Raw genomic sequence first — 15369 nt, 5'->3', positions numbered from 1 at the left:
TTTGAAGCTTCTTAAAGGTCTATGCATCAAGTGGGAAACACTTTTTGCCATTAAAAGAAAAAGCATGTTCTATCAATGGAAATATGCTTCTTTGCTTTCTTGCCTAAAGTTTTGGTGAGGAGACGGATACCGTGCTACTGTCTCCAAGCAATCGGCTAGCTTAGCTTAGCATCAAGAGTGAAAACAGAAGAGAAAAAAAATCTAAAATGAAAAGTTGTAGATTTACAGTAAGTTTTGTTCAGGACTCATTTATATGCTTTCTGTTTTTGTACCCTTACACAGCCATAAAAACACATGACTCTCCCATGTTTTTCCCATGTATGACACACGTTTACCACATGTTGCAAAGAATGATAACATGAGGAAATTATGTGGGAAAGTTTTCACATGGGAGTCTACATGTAAATAATACATTACACCACGAAAATGATCCCAAACCACATGTTTCACATGGACAAAATACTTGTTTAACGTGCACAATCACGTAAAATTTTAGCACATGTAAAATTCACGTGTTTTTTTTCTGTTAGGGTACCGTCCTCACAAGGGTAGAGATTCCAAGACAGTTCATGGATTCAGACAGCTGGGATTTGGGAACGTCACACTGTTCACAAACAGGCAACATGTGTGCTAAATGGATGCTGGTGTTGCTTCATGTCAGATGGATGTGGAAACTGGCAACTGTATAAAGTATTTCAGCGTGTTTACAGCTTGTTTCTGCTGCCTCCTAGTGGCCAGAAACATTTCAAGAACCTTTAAACCTGCAATATCTGATTTTTTTTTCGGGGCACTTTTGGGCAGCGGAAAGAAATCAACTCTTTTTCTTTACAGTGTGAGCAAACGGTGTTGGTTTGGGTCGTTATTAGTTCCCATCGTTTTGTGGCGTGAAACAATAAAACGTTCTCTTTTTTTTCGGTCTTGACATCGCCGTCCAACGAGCAGCTGTAAAGTCCAGAGTGCCGGTCTGTCTGTGTGTGTGTGTGGAGGCTCCATGGATACGAGCAATTGTCCCTTCATTTATAAGACTTTCAGCTTTGTGAAGAAGAAGAGGTGGATGCAAAGCAGTGTGTGTGTGTGTGTGTGTGTGTGTGTGTGTGTGTGTGTGTGTGTGTGTGTGTGTGTGTGTGTGTGTGTGTGTACGTACCAGGTCTTTTCATGCAGCGTCCCTCAGAAACAGACCACAACACTGATTTCACAGCTTCGGTTGTTGCTCGCTGTGTTTCATCCGAACTTCTTCCAGGTCTCGTCGGGCTCGTCGGAACAAACAGACGCTGTGAACTTTTCTGTATTTTCAGCACCAGCAGAGCTTCGCTGCAGTCACAACCAGAAAATGTTTGTCACCATCTTGTTTGGAGGTCAGTGAGGTTGTTTTTTTTCCCCCCCTGTAGATAGTGATTGAGGCCACAGAGACCAGATACCAACAAGCCACAAATGGGACAAATAATCGTTTTTTTATGGGGTACAATAGTCGTAGTCTAAAAATGTTTGTATGTCCAACTTAGAAAATAAACACGAACAATAGACTGTACTCTGCAGGGCTACAATTTAGGCCTTCTGGTTGTGAAGGACTAAACAGATTTATTTGATTTTCATGCAACTTTTCAGATTTCCAGCATAAAGGAAGCTGAAGTTTCACAGTAAATGTTTATATGCGGCGGCAGCTTACTACCACAGTCTGCTGACCTGTGCAGTTGCTTTTCTTCACAGGGTTCAGACAGGAAAGTGTCTGTCCTGCAGTGTGGACTCTTAAAAAAAAAAAAACTAGAACCAATCAGTATGTGGGACATCGTTTTAATGTGGGACACAGGACAAGAGAGAAAAAAATGCTGTAAAGTTGGACTTCTTAAAGTTGGACACCTAGGAAAAAAAAAACAACACATGGGACACATGTAATCACACGTATGACACGTGTGTTTACCACATGTTGCAACACCTGATGAAATGTGTAAAACATGTGGAAATGTTTTCACATGGGAATCTAACATGGACTTCACACGTTACACCATGAAAATGCATCGAAAACACATTTTCCAGGACAATCACATGTATGTAGTCACGTGAAACTCAGGATCAAACCTGTAACGTCAGCTTTGACGGTGGACATATCTTCAATACTGGAACTTTGTGCATGAGTTTTACCGTTTTAATTGATTTTAGAAAGTTTTTCTTCGCAGACGGACAGATGGAAATGTTCAATCTGAACTGTAAACTGATCAACTTCATCCATCACCTAAAGGAGAGGTGCGGTCTGGATTTCAAAGGTACTAAAACTGCTCAGAAACATAAAGACCGATAACATTTATAACTAAAACTCAAAAGTCAAATTCTTTTATTTACCAGTTGGAATCAGTATACACAATATACCTCAATAGATTAGTCCGATTTTAATCACTGTATCATAAAATCAACTTTTAATAACTTTCTGTTGACATTTATTGTGAGTCACTGCTTTCATCTGAATCTTTTTAATGGATTTATTTTTTTTAATTTTTTTTTATGAATTGCAACACAAAAAGACAATCCACTAAGGGAATAACACAAAGAGCAGTCAATAAAGTTACAGGTAGCCTTTGTGTGTGTTTGTGTGTGTGTGTGTGTGTGTGTGTGTGAGAGAGTGTGTTTACTAAGCAGTCAGGCAGTGTGTGTGCTTAAATTATGATTAAATAACTTTATTATTGATAAATTATGATTTAAATGATTGCGTTCATAAAACAACAACAACAACAACAACAACATAAAAGCAGTGAAGTTCCTCGTGCAGAGTGCGTGGAGCTGATGGACAGCAGCGGGAAGGTGATGGACCTGGAGGCGAGGCAGCGCAGTGTGGCTCCGGCCTGCAGCGTGCTGGCGGAGAGGCACTTCTACGTCCTGCTGCGGGTCTGCCGTGAGTCCGTCGTCCATCCATCCATCCATCAGCACAGCTTCAAAGCCACTGATGCCCACATTAGTGAGGCACCTTCAAAACATAATCAAGTTATAGAAAAAAATGTCTGGCCGAAATAATTTGATTCCAAATTTTGATCTTTGATAATGAGAAGTGACAGCATGAAGAAATGATGCTGCTTTGTGATGTTTTAGAGGAACCATCAATCATTATCTTGTTGTTAATTATAGTTTTAAAAGCTGAATGTTTGTATGACTTTTTTCTATTTTTCCTCCAGGGGACGATGATACCGGTGGTCAGAAATATGTCTCCCTCCTAAACAACTACAGCCAGAGTCATCCCGAGTTAACAGGTAACAAAAATAAAAAAATAAAAAAATCTGAAGTGGCTCTCTGAGGCCCCCTGCTGGTCAAAACACATGTCTACAATAATAATAATAATAAAAAAAGAAATGTTGCCATGAAATACAGTTTCAAGTTATGATACCTGGTTTTGTTGTAGAGCTGCTGAGGAAACTGTCCGACCCCAACAAGGAGCCAGACGGAAAGACCAGAAGAGGGCGGACGAAGAGGAGCAACAAAAATCTCTCCAAATAACAAAACCCACCGAATTCAATAGTTTCTACCTTAAAGTCGGATTTAGTCACAACTTTCTGTAGGAAAACTGGCGTATTAACACATTTTAGATGACTTTAGATGATGTTATTACTGTATTATAAACCCTGCAACAAATCAATTACGGACATTTAGCTGGATTTTCTATTTTAGTAATCTGTCCCGTTACTATTGGAGGATGTCAGAGACCTTCTTTAATAAATTAATAACAGATTATGTGAAACAGTGTTACAGTAGATGTCACGTGTGAAAATAGGCTACATGCTCTGCTTCATAAACTGATCAATTTGTCCTGAAGGAGCCAAATATAATGCCTGAATTTAACCGTCATTCTCCGTGTGGACATCGGTTGTCGCTGTGGAGCTCAACAGGTAGGAAGGTCACGTGTTGTCGTCAGGTGTTTGAACCCGGAAGAGCAAACGGTTCTGACTACCGTGGCGCGAAACTTAGGACATTCATGCACCGTGGAAACAAATCACAACAACAACAAAAAAAAGGGATCCTCATTTTGCAGCTGAAGGAGCAGCCTGCAGATTCTTTAATCAAACACAACGACCCGGTAAAGTATGGAAACAAAAATAAGGAGCGGAGCAATTCGAGGGACAGACGTGTGTCACTAGAAACTGAATTTGAACCATTTAGCTTCAATTCAATTTGAAAGTTGATTTATTAGTTTGAACTGAATCATTTTAAATGTTAAAGAAATGTTATTTCTTTTGCTCTGGAACTGTATTTGATCCTTACAGAAAACTCTCTGAAATATTTCCACATTCATTTTTCAAAGTCAGATCTTGAAATTAAATTTCAGTTTGTGCTGATTGACTGAAAACAAGTTCTGTGAATCTGCATCGTGTTAATCTTCCTCAAAGACCCGGAAGTTTAAGACTCATTTAAACTGAAATTGAATTTTAAAAACTGAATTTGTATTGTAAGAACTGAATGTGGATTAATTTAACTAAAACAAATATAATCCTGTTTTTTTTCCCCCACCACAGTTTAAAAAAAATAATTGTCCTCCTTGAAAAGACAAACAAAAAAAACAAAAAATCATAAGCTTTGTTTTTGAAAGCAACTTTGACTGCGAAATAATGTATTTAAATCTGTCAGACAAATGTAAATTCAATATCACTGCGGTCAATCAATGACCAGCTTCAGCTGGAGGGTGCCCTCTTTCGCAATCACTGCAGATTATATAAGCGAGCGAGACGAATAAAAACGTGCCGCGGGCTCTGAGGAGTCTGAGCCGACCTGCTGCTGCTGCAGACCGGAGGAAGCCGCAGAGATGTCCGCCTGCGAGTTTGAGTCGCTGGAGAAATCCCTGGAGGCGCACCTGCCGGAGGCCGAGCTGGCCGAGGTGAAGCGCATCTTATTCGGGAAGGAAACAAAGTGAGTTGTCGAGTTTATGCCGTTTCAGTGTACCAGTGCTATTTTTTTTTGTTTGTTTTTTTTTTCTGTGGAATTTGTTCCTGGTAAATGATAATTCCGCTGAGTGGACTTCGGCCAGAGCTGCAGGGTTCAACACCCTGCAGGGTTCAACACCCTGCAGCCTGTAACCTGTCCAAAGAGAGGATTAATCATTGAGAAGCAAAAAAAACAACAACTCATCCATGCAGTTTCTGTGTCCGAACAGACTAATACACTGGATTTATGAAGTTCTCAGACCTCTTCACTCTCTGCACGCTTGAATCATGAATAATAATTACATTGGTAGTTTGCCAATATTAAGGTGGAAACACTTTTAGTTTTTTTTTAGCAGATTATTTAAAAAAAAAAATATCAAAAACTGAACTCTATTATTTATATATTACAGGTTAAGCGGCAGCGTTGCCGCTTTTATTTAGGCTCCTCTGCACCCTCAGACTGGAATATATTATGGAAAGTTTTCAAACTCTGTTTTGATTTCCTTTAATGCTTTAAAATCCATTTTTAAAGACCAGGAGATGGAGCCGTTGGGCTGTCGATGGTTTGACTGCTGATGTTGGACTCTTGTCTTGTGTTGCAATTGTTGGATGTTTTATATTGAGATTCTGTTTGTCTTGTTTTAATCTGTTTAACTTGACCTGTTCTTGTTTTGTGCCGCTGCCTTTCCACGCTAGAATTAAGGTTTAGGTTAAAAACTTTTTTTTTTTAAATGGCGTAGATGTTACTTGGATTTGGACAGTTCACCCGACTCCTTCAGGCAGACCCTCTGGCTGTCAGATTGGACGAGTAGTGTCTTGTCATTTATTAATCAGCAGATTTTTTTTTTCTTGGTTATTTTATCATTCGCGTTGTCTGTAAAATGTCAAAACACAGAATGCTGTCGGTGACATAATCTAAATGACAGTTGTTTTCAAACCAACAGTTCAAACTCTGAAAATATTCAGATTATTAAGTAAAATGACAAAGAAAAACAATAAATCCTCATATTTTAGAAGCTGCAGCAGAGAATAGGACATTTTTTCTGGAACAATAATTTAAACAAGCTTTTTGACATTTAAAAAAAAGAAAAAGAACTAGCTTTGTGCTCAGTCGTTACGAGGAGTCTCTGTTGTATGTCGTTGTCCGGGACCCTCGTGAAGAGTCTTCTCTCTCACAGGAAGTTGGACCTCCCGTCCTCGGCTGTGGAAGCTGCCTCCGAGCGCGACTTTGAGCTGAAAGGATTCGGGTTCGATGCCGTCCAGGAACAACTCAGGCCGCCCAGAAGGATCCGGGTGGGACTCATTCAGCACCGCATCGTTCTGCCGACGGACGCCCCGATCCTGGATCAGGTCAGGACTCACACACACCTACACACACCTACACACACCTCACTTATAAATATCAAGACGAGGGATTTAGATGTTTTATGTTAATATTTGATCGTATGAATACTACGATATAAGAATGCTTCTTTAAATACATGTGCATAAGTGTCTGCAGGAAATGTAGGTTCTGATGAAAAATGACCTTTGACTGGTGTGTTATTCAATGTGACATTACTGGACAGTTAATAGTGATGCAACACTGCGAAAGTAAAAAAAAAAAAAAAAAAATTCAAATCAAGCACGAGGTTAATTTTTATTTATTTATATTTTGTCAAATCACAACATTTTGTCATCTCAGGACACAGAAAGGTCTTTAGAACAGAAACTCGACGCGTTATAGAGAGGAAGTCAACAATTCAACAATCCCGCATGAGCGACAGCTGGGAAGGGAAAACGTCCTTTTAACGGGAAGAAAAACCTCCGGCAGAAGCAGACTCGGAGATGTTCGACCGTCTGCTTTAGCTGGTGGAGATTGGAGGAGAGCAGAGAGAGAAAAGAACAGCATAGAGAGTATGTATCGGTAGAGAGGAAACCACAGATCGGAATCGTGCCACTCCGAAACCAGAGATATCTTTACAAAAAAAAGCACAAAACTACAGAAGAGAGAAGGCATGAAGTTAATGAGACATAAAGGTGGAGATGAGGGTGGAGTTAGCTTATGGCCTCCTTCAGCAGAGGGTCACTGGATGAGTCTGTGGGGTAGTGAGAAGCTTGTTTTTGTACGCCTCTATAATCTTTTCTTTTTGTAGATTAACGGTCAATTTTATGTGGAAACTGGAGTTTTTAAAAACTGAAGTACACATTTAGGGAACATCTGTGTTCAGCTGGTTTGGGTGGAGCTCAGCTATGTGAATTAATGTTACGGAACATGAGTAACTCTCCGACACTTTCATTTTGTCAAAGTAACTCTCAAAGGGGGGAAAAAAAAAAAGGTTGGCGATCGCAACCTTATATATCCCATAAAATAAATATCACTTGTATGAATACTGTCTTCACAGATCAACGCCATGCACAGCCGGATCGGTGAAATGGTCGAGGCGGCAGCCATGTGTGGAGTAAACATCGTCTGCTTTCAGGAGGCCTGGAGTGAGTGAGGATTGTAAATCGGCCAACCGTCACCTCGCGGGTTTGGATAGTAAAAAGACGCCGGGCTTGTGTTTCTCCGTTCGCAGCCATGCCCTTCGCTTTCTGCACCCGCGAGAAGGAACCGTGGACGGAGTTTGCCGAGTCGGCGGAGGAAGGAAACACCACACGTTTCTGCCAGGAGGTGAGATCACAGAGGCCGACATGGTAAACGATTCACTGCAGAGCCCGAAACCTCACGACGCTGCTGACGCTGTCTTCAAGCTGGCCAAAAAGTACAACGTGGTCGTCGTCTCCCCGATCCTGGAGCGAGAGGAGCTTCACGGCACCCTGTGGAACACGGCTGTGGTGATCTCCAACTGTGGAAACGTGCTGGGAAAGACCCGGAAGAACCACATCCCCCGGGTCGGAGACTTCAACGAGGTCGGTGGGCTGATCCGCGAGATCCGCCGCAGCCGCCGCGGGATTTGAAAACGTGAAACCTCTCCGTTCACGGTGTTTTCTCTGCCCTTTCAGTCTACGTATTACATGGAGGGCGACGGCGGCCACAAAGTGTTCCGCACACAGTTCGGGCAGATCGCCGTGAACATCTGCTACGGGCGACACCACCCGCTCAACTGGTTCATGTACAGCATGAACGGAGCCGAGATCATCTTCAACCCCTCGGCTACCGTCGGCGCTCTCAGGTGAAGGGTCGGATAGAAAACTCGTTACCGCTGGCGTGGACGCGTAAACCTGCTGGACGGGTTTCTGTGCTGCCGGGTGATCATTTCACTACACGCCGATTCATTTGGGAATTTGCTCCGTTCAAGCACACTTTCAGGATCTGGTTTATTAAGCGGGCTCCACAATTATGGCAGTTAGCGACATCGTTTTTGCGGCGCACGTGAGAGTGTCAATCAAAAACTTCCAGGACTGTTCCTGTTGTGCACGAACAGTGCGCAGCAAGCGCCATATGCACGCGGCAGCAGGAAGCTAAAACCTTCACGAGTACGTATTTTTAAGTTACGTCGCTCGATCAACTTCAGCACCCGTGTTTACATGTGTTTTTGTGCTTTTCGCTGTGGACTTGAGAGTCAAATTTTTGCGTGAAATTTATGGGAATCGTCGACGGTCCTCCCCTGTACTCGTCACGGTGCTGCGCACTGTTCACGCGCAACAGGAACAGTCTCAAAACGCTTTGATCTTGTAAAGAGAATTCAAATTAATTTGAATTCCCACAAACTAATACTCAGACAGAAGCTGACGCTTTGGTGGGGCAATGCTCTTATAGATTATTATATAGTGTACGCATCAACAATGATGTTATTTCTTCTCCGCAGTGAGCCGATGTGGCCTGTAGAGGCCAGGAACGCAGCAATAGCGAACCACTGTTTTACTTGTGCCATCAACCGTGTGGGGACGGTGAGTTCACTGTAATCATGTACGTAGATCATTATTTGTTTTTGATTAATGACAACGTCCGCAATCATGTAAAATAAAAAAAATGTGTTTCATGCAGGAGCATTTCAAAAGTGAATTCACATCCGGTGACGGAAAAAAAGGTAAAAGGATTTGCTTCCTTAAATTCGCCACTTCATCATTTGTATTGTTGCTACGAGACATTTACGGCAGACACTGACATTTTTCCTTCGTCACCAAATTGTTTTGTGCCACTCAAAAATTAAGAGTGTAAATCGAACTGTTTAAAAGGCAGATTTATCTTGAATTTAAATAGAAGTCAGGTTTATCTGATCGGAATGAGATCTTACTACTGATGTGATGATGCTCGTTTGGATCCTGGCTGTCATGGCAACGCCGGCAGCAAATAGCTACTGTATGCACGCTGTGTCAGGGAAAATGGGTACTTCAAAATAAAAGCGCAGCATCAGAAATTCTGTAGTTTTCAAAATAGAAGTTTGACTTTTTTTTTTTTTTTTTTTTTTAATGGTAACGGCTGTTTAGTCCTTTAAATCAAAATGTGTCCTCACTTTACGCCCGTCTGGACTCGGTGAACGTGCATCATTAAAGTGCCAGTTTCAAACTCTGCGGCCCTTTTGCAGCTCACCACGACTTCGGACATTTCTACGGGTCCAGTTATGTGGCCGCTCCCGACGGCAGCCGCACCCCGGGGCTCTCCAGGACCCGAGACGGGCTGCTGGTGGTCGAAATGGACCTCAACCTGAACAGGCAAATCAGCGACAAATGGAGTTTTAAGGTAAGAATTCAGAAAAATCTTCACCTTTAACTGTGAAACGTTTCGATTTTCAAAACGGTTGTCAGTTAAAGTGGACGAAATCATTTTAGCTGTAATTGTATCTCCTGTGAGGGTTCATCTCAAATCGAGTAAATAGTTTTAAAAAGTACAATATTTCCCTCTAAATTGCTGTGGAGTAAAAGTTTATGTGCGGCATGAAAAGACAATATTCTAGTACAAGTACCTTTTTAAATTGTGCTTTAAGTTCAGTTCTGCATTAAATGTACTCGATAACTTTCTGCCCAAAAACCAGATTGTGCAGACGTGTTGAAGGGAAGTCAGCCGTGTTTAGTTCTTGCAGTGATTGGCCGGTTGCACACTGAATGCACTTTATTTCACCTGTTCTCTCCACCTTTGTGTGCAGATGACTGGGCGGTATGCTGAGTACGCCGAGGAACTTACCAAGGTGGTCAGACATGACTTCAAACCCAACATAGTGAAGGAGTAGAACATATTGCAGTTTACTCTCCTTCTATTAAAGTCCATTTCAGCACTAAATTTCAGTTTACTTTTGTGTTTATTTCAAAGTCTGTCGTCACTTTAATCTCATGAAACTAAATTCAAAGTCAAATCAGGTCCCTCGTCTTCTTCATATGAGGATAGCTTAATGTTATAATCTGACCTGCCTGAATTCTTCAGCTCTGCACGGCTGAAAAATTATCATCCGCAACAAATCGGCAACGCAAAACTGTACTTTTGTTGAACTGCAGCCAAAAGTTGTAATTATGGGATAACGCTCAATGGTAAAAAAAAAAAAAAAAAATAGCTTAATTTAAGCTTTTTGATTTATCTTCATGATGACTGTTCAATGGATCCCCTATATTAACTAATTATAAGACATGAGACATCCTTTGTTTTTCTTAAAGGTCTTAAAGGTACTGTACAAGTTTAGATTTCCATTTGGGTTTTTTTTAAAGTTATAAATTAGGTCTTGAGAGAAAAAGCTTAAAGAGATGTAGAATGATATTTAAATGTTTTTTTGGTACAAAAATACTTTTATGTCGATATCAAGACTTCCAATAGAGCACCAGTGTAAAATATGTGACCTGGTTAGGAATAACGCTTAAATTCAAATATTTACTTAAAAAAATGCTTAATTTATAAAATAACCTGGTGTTTCATCTACACATTTACTCGTGTAGACAAAAAAAAATATAATATTTGAAAAGAAATGTATTTCTTTTTCTCCTGGTGCTGCCGAGCTACCTATCCCGTCCAGTCGGCGGCGCTAATGCACCAAAACGTTTCTTTAGCAACCGCAATAAAGAAAAATAAAAACAAACTCGCAGAAGAAGAAGAAGGAAAAACGGAGAGGAGGCGGAGCGGCTGGAAAGTAACGGCCTTTAAATGTGTTTTGCATCCGGAGCAGCGGCTTCACGTCCCAGACAGACAGAGGGCCGGTCCCACCTACAACAACCCTGCTGTAACGGGTCTGTTTACGAGGGATTAACAGGTAGACGAACACTTATTACCGCCGTCGATTAAAAGCCAAAAGCGTCGCTTTACAGCCGGTCGCTAGGCAACCGTGATTGTATCTCATCAGACGAGCACAGCTGTTAGCTGAAGAGTTGACGGAGAAGGCCGACGGGACACATGGAAACGACGTGTGTGGCTACAGCTAACTTCAACATTATTATTATTATTATTTTTTTTCTCTCTCTCTCGCTGGAACCCAAACACTAAATAATCAAGCAGGTTTTTTTTATTTTTTTTATTTTTTTAAAGCAGAAAGTCAAAACGTTACCGTTACGTTACCCGGGTCGCTAAAGCTAATAGCGAAAAAAAAAATACATTATAATTATAGTGATTACATTGAGGTGTTTTTTTTTTTATAGGCAAAAACTGAACAACACTGTTACTGAATTTATTTATTTTTTACATGTATTTTACCTTTCATACCAACCTGCTACCGGCTGTAAGCATGGTTTAAAATGATTTCATCTCTTTAGCTCACACAAACGGGGTTTTACTAGAAGCTGGTACGATAAGACAATGTTTGTGACCTTTGTTTTGAACGCCGAACTGAAGAGTGGACAGTATTATTGTTAAAACAAAAGCTAAATATTGGAGCATGAACTATTTAGTTAATTGAATAGGTTCTGAATAGGTGTCTTGTGCTAAATTGGCAGTTTTTTGAATGGAGTCTGGTTCTTTGGACAGCAGCGTAAAGACACGTGGTGGTCTGGCGAGTTTCTGAGACATCTCGAGTCACCACATTGAAATCATTTAGTATGAACGCCACGTGTTCTTGGTTGTGTGCCATTAATAAGCGCTTTATCTTCAATACAACGCCAGCTGTGACTCTTTCTGAAAAATATGGTCAGTTTCCCTGACTTGAGAAGCAGACTTTAATTTAAAGAGACACCACAGTTATGTATTCTTAGACAAAATCTTAAAAACAAAAGTAAAAATGTACATCTGAAGTATGTGTGGCTGTTCAGGAGAAATTCACGATCTCGGTATTTGTTCCTTTTCAGGTGCCCCTGTGCTGCTGCCGTGTCCTGGTCCGCCATGGCTCAGAACCAAGTGATCCTGCAGTTCCGCTTCGCCACGTTCGGGGACTCCATGCTGCAGAAGATGAACCTCCTGCGACACCACAGGCGCTTCTGTGATGTCACGGTGCGCATCAACCAGCTGGAGGTTCCCGGTCACAAGGTGGTGTTTGCCGCAGGCTCCTCTTTCTTGAGGGACCAGTTCATCCTCCAGCAGGACTCCCGGGAGGTCCAGATCTCCATGATCCAGGAGGCGGAGGTGGGCCGGCAGCTGCTGCTGTCCTGCTACACGGGCAAGCTGGAGTTCCCCGAGCTGGAGCTGGTGCATTACCTGACGGTGGCCAGCTTCCTGCAGATGGGCCACATAGTGGAGCAGTGCACTCAGGCCCTCAGCAAGTTCATCAAACCGCAGGCTGCGCGGCAGCTGAAGGTGGACGCGGACGTGAGAAGGGAGAAGAAGGAGGAGGGTTCGTGCTCTCAGGCACAGAGAGAGCAGGAGCGCTCTCAGGTGCGGACTGTCCGTCAGGGGAAGATGGAGGAAGAGGAGGAGGAGGAGGAGGAGGCGGAGCAGGTCGAGGGCGACAGTAACGGTGACGACGACGACGACGATGACGACGACGACGACGACGACGTGATCATACAGCCGAAGAGCCCCGCCCAGATTCTGAGCCGGCGTCCGAGGCAGGGTTTGGGGGAGAGTGACATCACCATCGTGAAGGTGGAGTCCGTGTCTGACGTCGCCGAGAACTCCGTCAGCGGCCACTTCTCCGCCAGCCCTCCGGCCGCGCTGCGCTCCCCCGAACCGCAGCACTCGCTCATCAACTCCACGGTGGACAGCCGCGGCAGCGAGATGGCGGCTCCTCCCGGCGTGGCCGGATACCCGCTCAGCCCCCCTCCTCCGTCCCCCCCCGCGGAGAAACACACCATCCACCAGAGGAACTACGACAAGCCGCTGCAGTGGTACCACCAGTGCCCAAAGTGCTCCCGGGTCTTCCGCCAGCTGGAGAACTACGCCAACCACCTCAAGATGCACAAGCTGTTCATGTGCCTGCTGTGCGGCAAGACCTTCACGCAGAAGGGCAACCTGCACCGGCACATGCGGGTGCACGCCGGCATCAAGCCCTTCCAGTGCAAAATCTGCGGCAAGACCTTCACGCAGAAGTGCTCGCTGCTGGATCACCTGAACCTGCACAGCGGCGACAAACCGCACCGCTGCAACTACTGCGACATGGTGTTCGCTCACAAGCCGGTGCTCCGCAAGCACCTCAAACAGATCCACGGGAAGAACAGCTTCGACAACGCCAACGAGCGCAGCCTGCACGACGGCGTGCTGGACTTCGACTTCGGACGAATATGAGACCCGCGAACCTTTTATAGCGTACTGTTTGTGTGCGAAGAAAACACTAAAATATCAAAGATGGACAAAGACGAGTGAAGACGCTGGCGGACGTGTGGGAGCCAGGAGGATGTAAACACGAGAAACTTTGTCCTGAGGCCGGTGCTACGAAGCAGGATTTATGTTTAGAGAGGCAACTCCTTTTTTTTTTTTTTTTTTTTACTAGGATGGATCGCCACGGTAACGTCTGCTGCATACCCAACAAGTTCACGATAACAACATCAAAACGGATAAAAGCACCATCTTCTGACCGATCAATTCTCCAGGAAAATGGCTCATTAGAAATTCAGTGTTCAGAATTCCTCGATAAATTTCATGCGAGAGATATAGATTCCAGTTAATTGTGCTTTTGTGTGTCGATTATCCTCCTACAACAGAGACGCACTGAAGCGCCAAAGCCTTTCACTTGTTGTTCTTATAAGATTTGAAATTAAGTGAAAAAAAATGTGAAAAATATCACATTCCATAAGAAGACGTTAAAAAAACACATTAATTTGATGAAATACACCAAAATTATAATGAGATCTAATCATGTGATATTATTAGCCTTTTTTTTTTTTTGTCAGCTGTCCTTCCTGCATTAGGCAACTGAGCTGCAGCTATTGGTCAGATGCTGCAAACCCCGCCTCTTTTATGCAAATGAGCACATTTCTGAGTTTAATCACATTTGTGCGGCTTAATTAAGCCAGATAGCGAAAAGAAATCCTGGTTATGTTGAACCTGCTTCGTAGTACCGGACTCTGGTCTGCACTTCACTGTAGCTTCTTTACTGTGGACTGTTTATCTTTTTATTTTGTACAATACAGTGTAGATGCCTTCATATTATACTTGAAAACCCAACACTGAAACAAAACAAAAAAAAAACATGACGACTCACTGTACGTGTCTTTGTGTTCAATGTCCATCGAGGAAAAAAAACACTGCAATACGAAAAAGTATCCATTTGTATATTGTGTATACGATCTGCTGTAGCCTTCCTTTATTAACCCGTGTGAATACGACAACATGGACTCCGGAAGTGAAAGAAAACTTGAAGGATTTAAAAAAAAAAAAAAAACTTTACCGAAGGGAAGTCCTGCCGTTTTGTCTCTAGAGACGGATGGAAACGCCAAAGTGTCTCTACGTGAGCTGGAACGCTTCTTTTATAGAGATTTTATATCGAGGTACCATTGGACCAAAGTGACTTTGTGTCTGTCCTGTGTTCATGGAAGTCAATGTGTGTGTGTGTTATAAAATAATTAAAAAAGAAAATACTCCTAACCACTATCGAGTTTCATGCTGTTCTTGCTGTTCTTCACCGTTCTGTCGTTATCTCACAGCTGGAGAAGAACTAGATGTTACAGATGTATCTGTGGAATTGTTTGAGTTAAATATATATCAATATACATGTATAAATGAAATGTTAAAATATATGCAAACTATTCATCACTACCAACCCCAAAGCCCTAAATACTCCGAATATTAGTCAACTTTTTAATGGTCTGATTTGCTGAACTTTTAAAAAAAATAGGATACTGGTAACTTTATTTATTTATTCATTTTATTTACTCATGGTAGATACATTTATTATTAATGAATTTGGATTTTGTATGTATATTTCAATATGTATTGGTGAGTCAAGTTTGTAAAAAAAAAAAAAAGAAATCAGGAAGTGGAAGTGCTGAACATAACAATTTAATCTTTTGGATATCAGAAAGACACTAAGCTGAGAACAAATAGTTTAGTGGTCAATGAAATATATTCTTATTGTCGATATTATGATTATCATTGTTTCTTTTTATTATTATTTTTTGTTTTATTGTAAGGGAATCGTTAACTGTCATTCACACTCCAGAACAGTAGGTGGCGGCAACGCGCCTTTAACACCGGATGTCACCC

At 42.2% G+C, this 15369-nt stretch overlaps 3 protein-coding genes across 3 annotated transcripts; all 3 read left to right on the top strand.

Moving 5' to 3' along the window:
* The first annotated feature begins 1121 nt into the window (after positions 1 to 1121).
* On the top strand, positions 1122 to 3712 carry LOC138208371 (uncharacterized protein C22orf15). Its single transcript, XM_069166207.1, has 5 exons — positions 1122 to 1355; positions 2175 to 2261; positions 2762 to 2884; positions 3162 to 3236; positions 3386 to 3712. Exons 1-5 carry the CDS (start codon positions 1331 to 1333, stop codon positions 3478 to 3480), a joined length of 405 nt encoding a protein of 134 aa, XP_069022308.1. The 5' UTR covers positions 1122 to 1330; the 3' UTR covers positions 3481 to 3712.
* A 1029-nt stretch (positions 3713 to 4741) lies between these two features.
* On the top strand, positions 4742 to 10101 carry upb1 (ureidopropionase, beta). The gene is made up of 10 exons (XM_069166206.1): positions 4742 to 4884; positions 6077 to 6248; positions 7283 to 7370; positions 7457 to 7551; positions 7632 to 7790; positions 7884 to 8053; positions 8690 to 8771; positions 8869 to 8911; positions 9410 to 9564; positions 9968 to 10101. Exons 1-10 carry the CDS (start codon positions 4781 to 4783, stop codon positions 10049 to 10051), a joined length of 1152 nt encoding a protein of 383 aa, XP_069022307.1. The 5' UTR covers positions 4742 to 4780; the 3' UTR covers positions 10052 to 10101.
* Positions 10102 to 10906: 805 nt separating this feature from the next.
* On the top strand, positions 10907 to 14775 carry zbtb26 (zinc finger and BTB domain containing 26). Its single transcript, XM_069166250.1, has 2 exons — positions 10907 to 11056; positions 12081 to 14775. Exon 2 carries the CDS (start codon positions 12115 to 12117, stop codon positions 13450 to 13452), a length of 1338 nt encoding a protein of 445 aa, XP_069022351.1. The 5' UTR covers positions 10907 to 11056; positions 12081 to 12114; the 3' UTR covers positions 13453 to 14775.
* The last annotated feature ends 594 nt before the right edge of the window (positions 14776 to 15369 follow it).

The sequence above is a fragment of the Embiotoca jacksoni genome, unplaced genomic scaffold (genome assembly GCF_022577435.1).
Source record: "Embiotoca jacksoni isolate LCO1_2020_lvr unplaced genomic scaffold, fEmbJac1.0.p SCAF_37, whole genome shotgun sequence".
In the NCBI taxonomy this organism is placed as follows: domain Eukaryota; kingdom Metazoa; phylum Chordata; class Actinopteri; family Embiotocidae; genus Embiotoca; species Embiotoca jacksoni.
Note: the sequence above shows the minus strand (reverse complement) of the source record. Positions and strands in the feature narration are given on the sequence as shown.

Coding starts and splice junctions, on each gene's coding strand:
- LOC138208371 (XM_069166207.1), top strand. CDS start 1,331: ATGTTTGTCACCATCTTGTTTGGAG. Junction 2,262..2,761: donor GTGCGGTCTGGATTTCAAAG/GTACTAAAACTG, acceptor TTCCTCGTGCAG/AGTGCGTGGAGCTGATGGAC. Junction 3,237..3,385: donor GAGTCATCCCGAGTTAACAG/GTAACAAAAATA, acceptor GTTTTGTTGTAG/AGCTGCTGAGGAAACTGTCC.
- upb1 (XM_069166206.1), top strand. CDS start 4,781: ATGTCCGCCTGCGAGTTTGAGTCGCTGGAGAAATCCCTGGAGGCGCAC. Junction 6,249..7,282: donor ACGCCCCGATCCTGGATCAG/GTCAGGACTCAC, acceptor CTGTCTTCACAG/ATCAACGCCATGCACAGCCG. Junction 7,552..7,631: donor CCACACGTTTCTGCCAGGAG/GTGAGATCACAG, acceptor GCTGTCTTCAAG/CTGGCCAAAAAGTACAACGT.
- zbtb26 (XM_069166250.1), top strand. CDS start 12,115: ATGGCTCAGAACCAAGTGATCCTGCAGTTCCGCTTCGCCACGTTCGGG.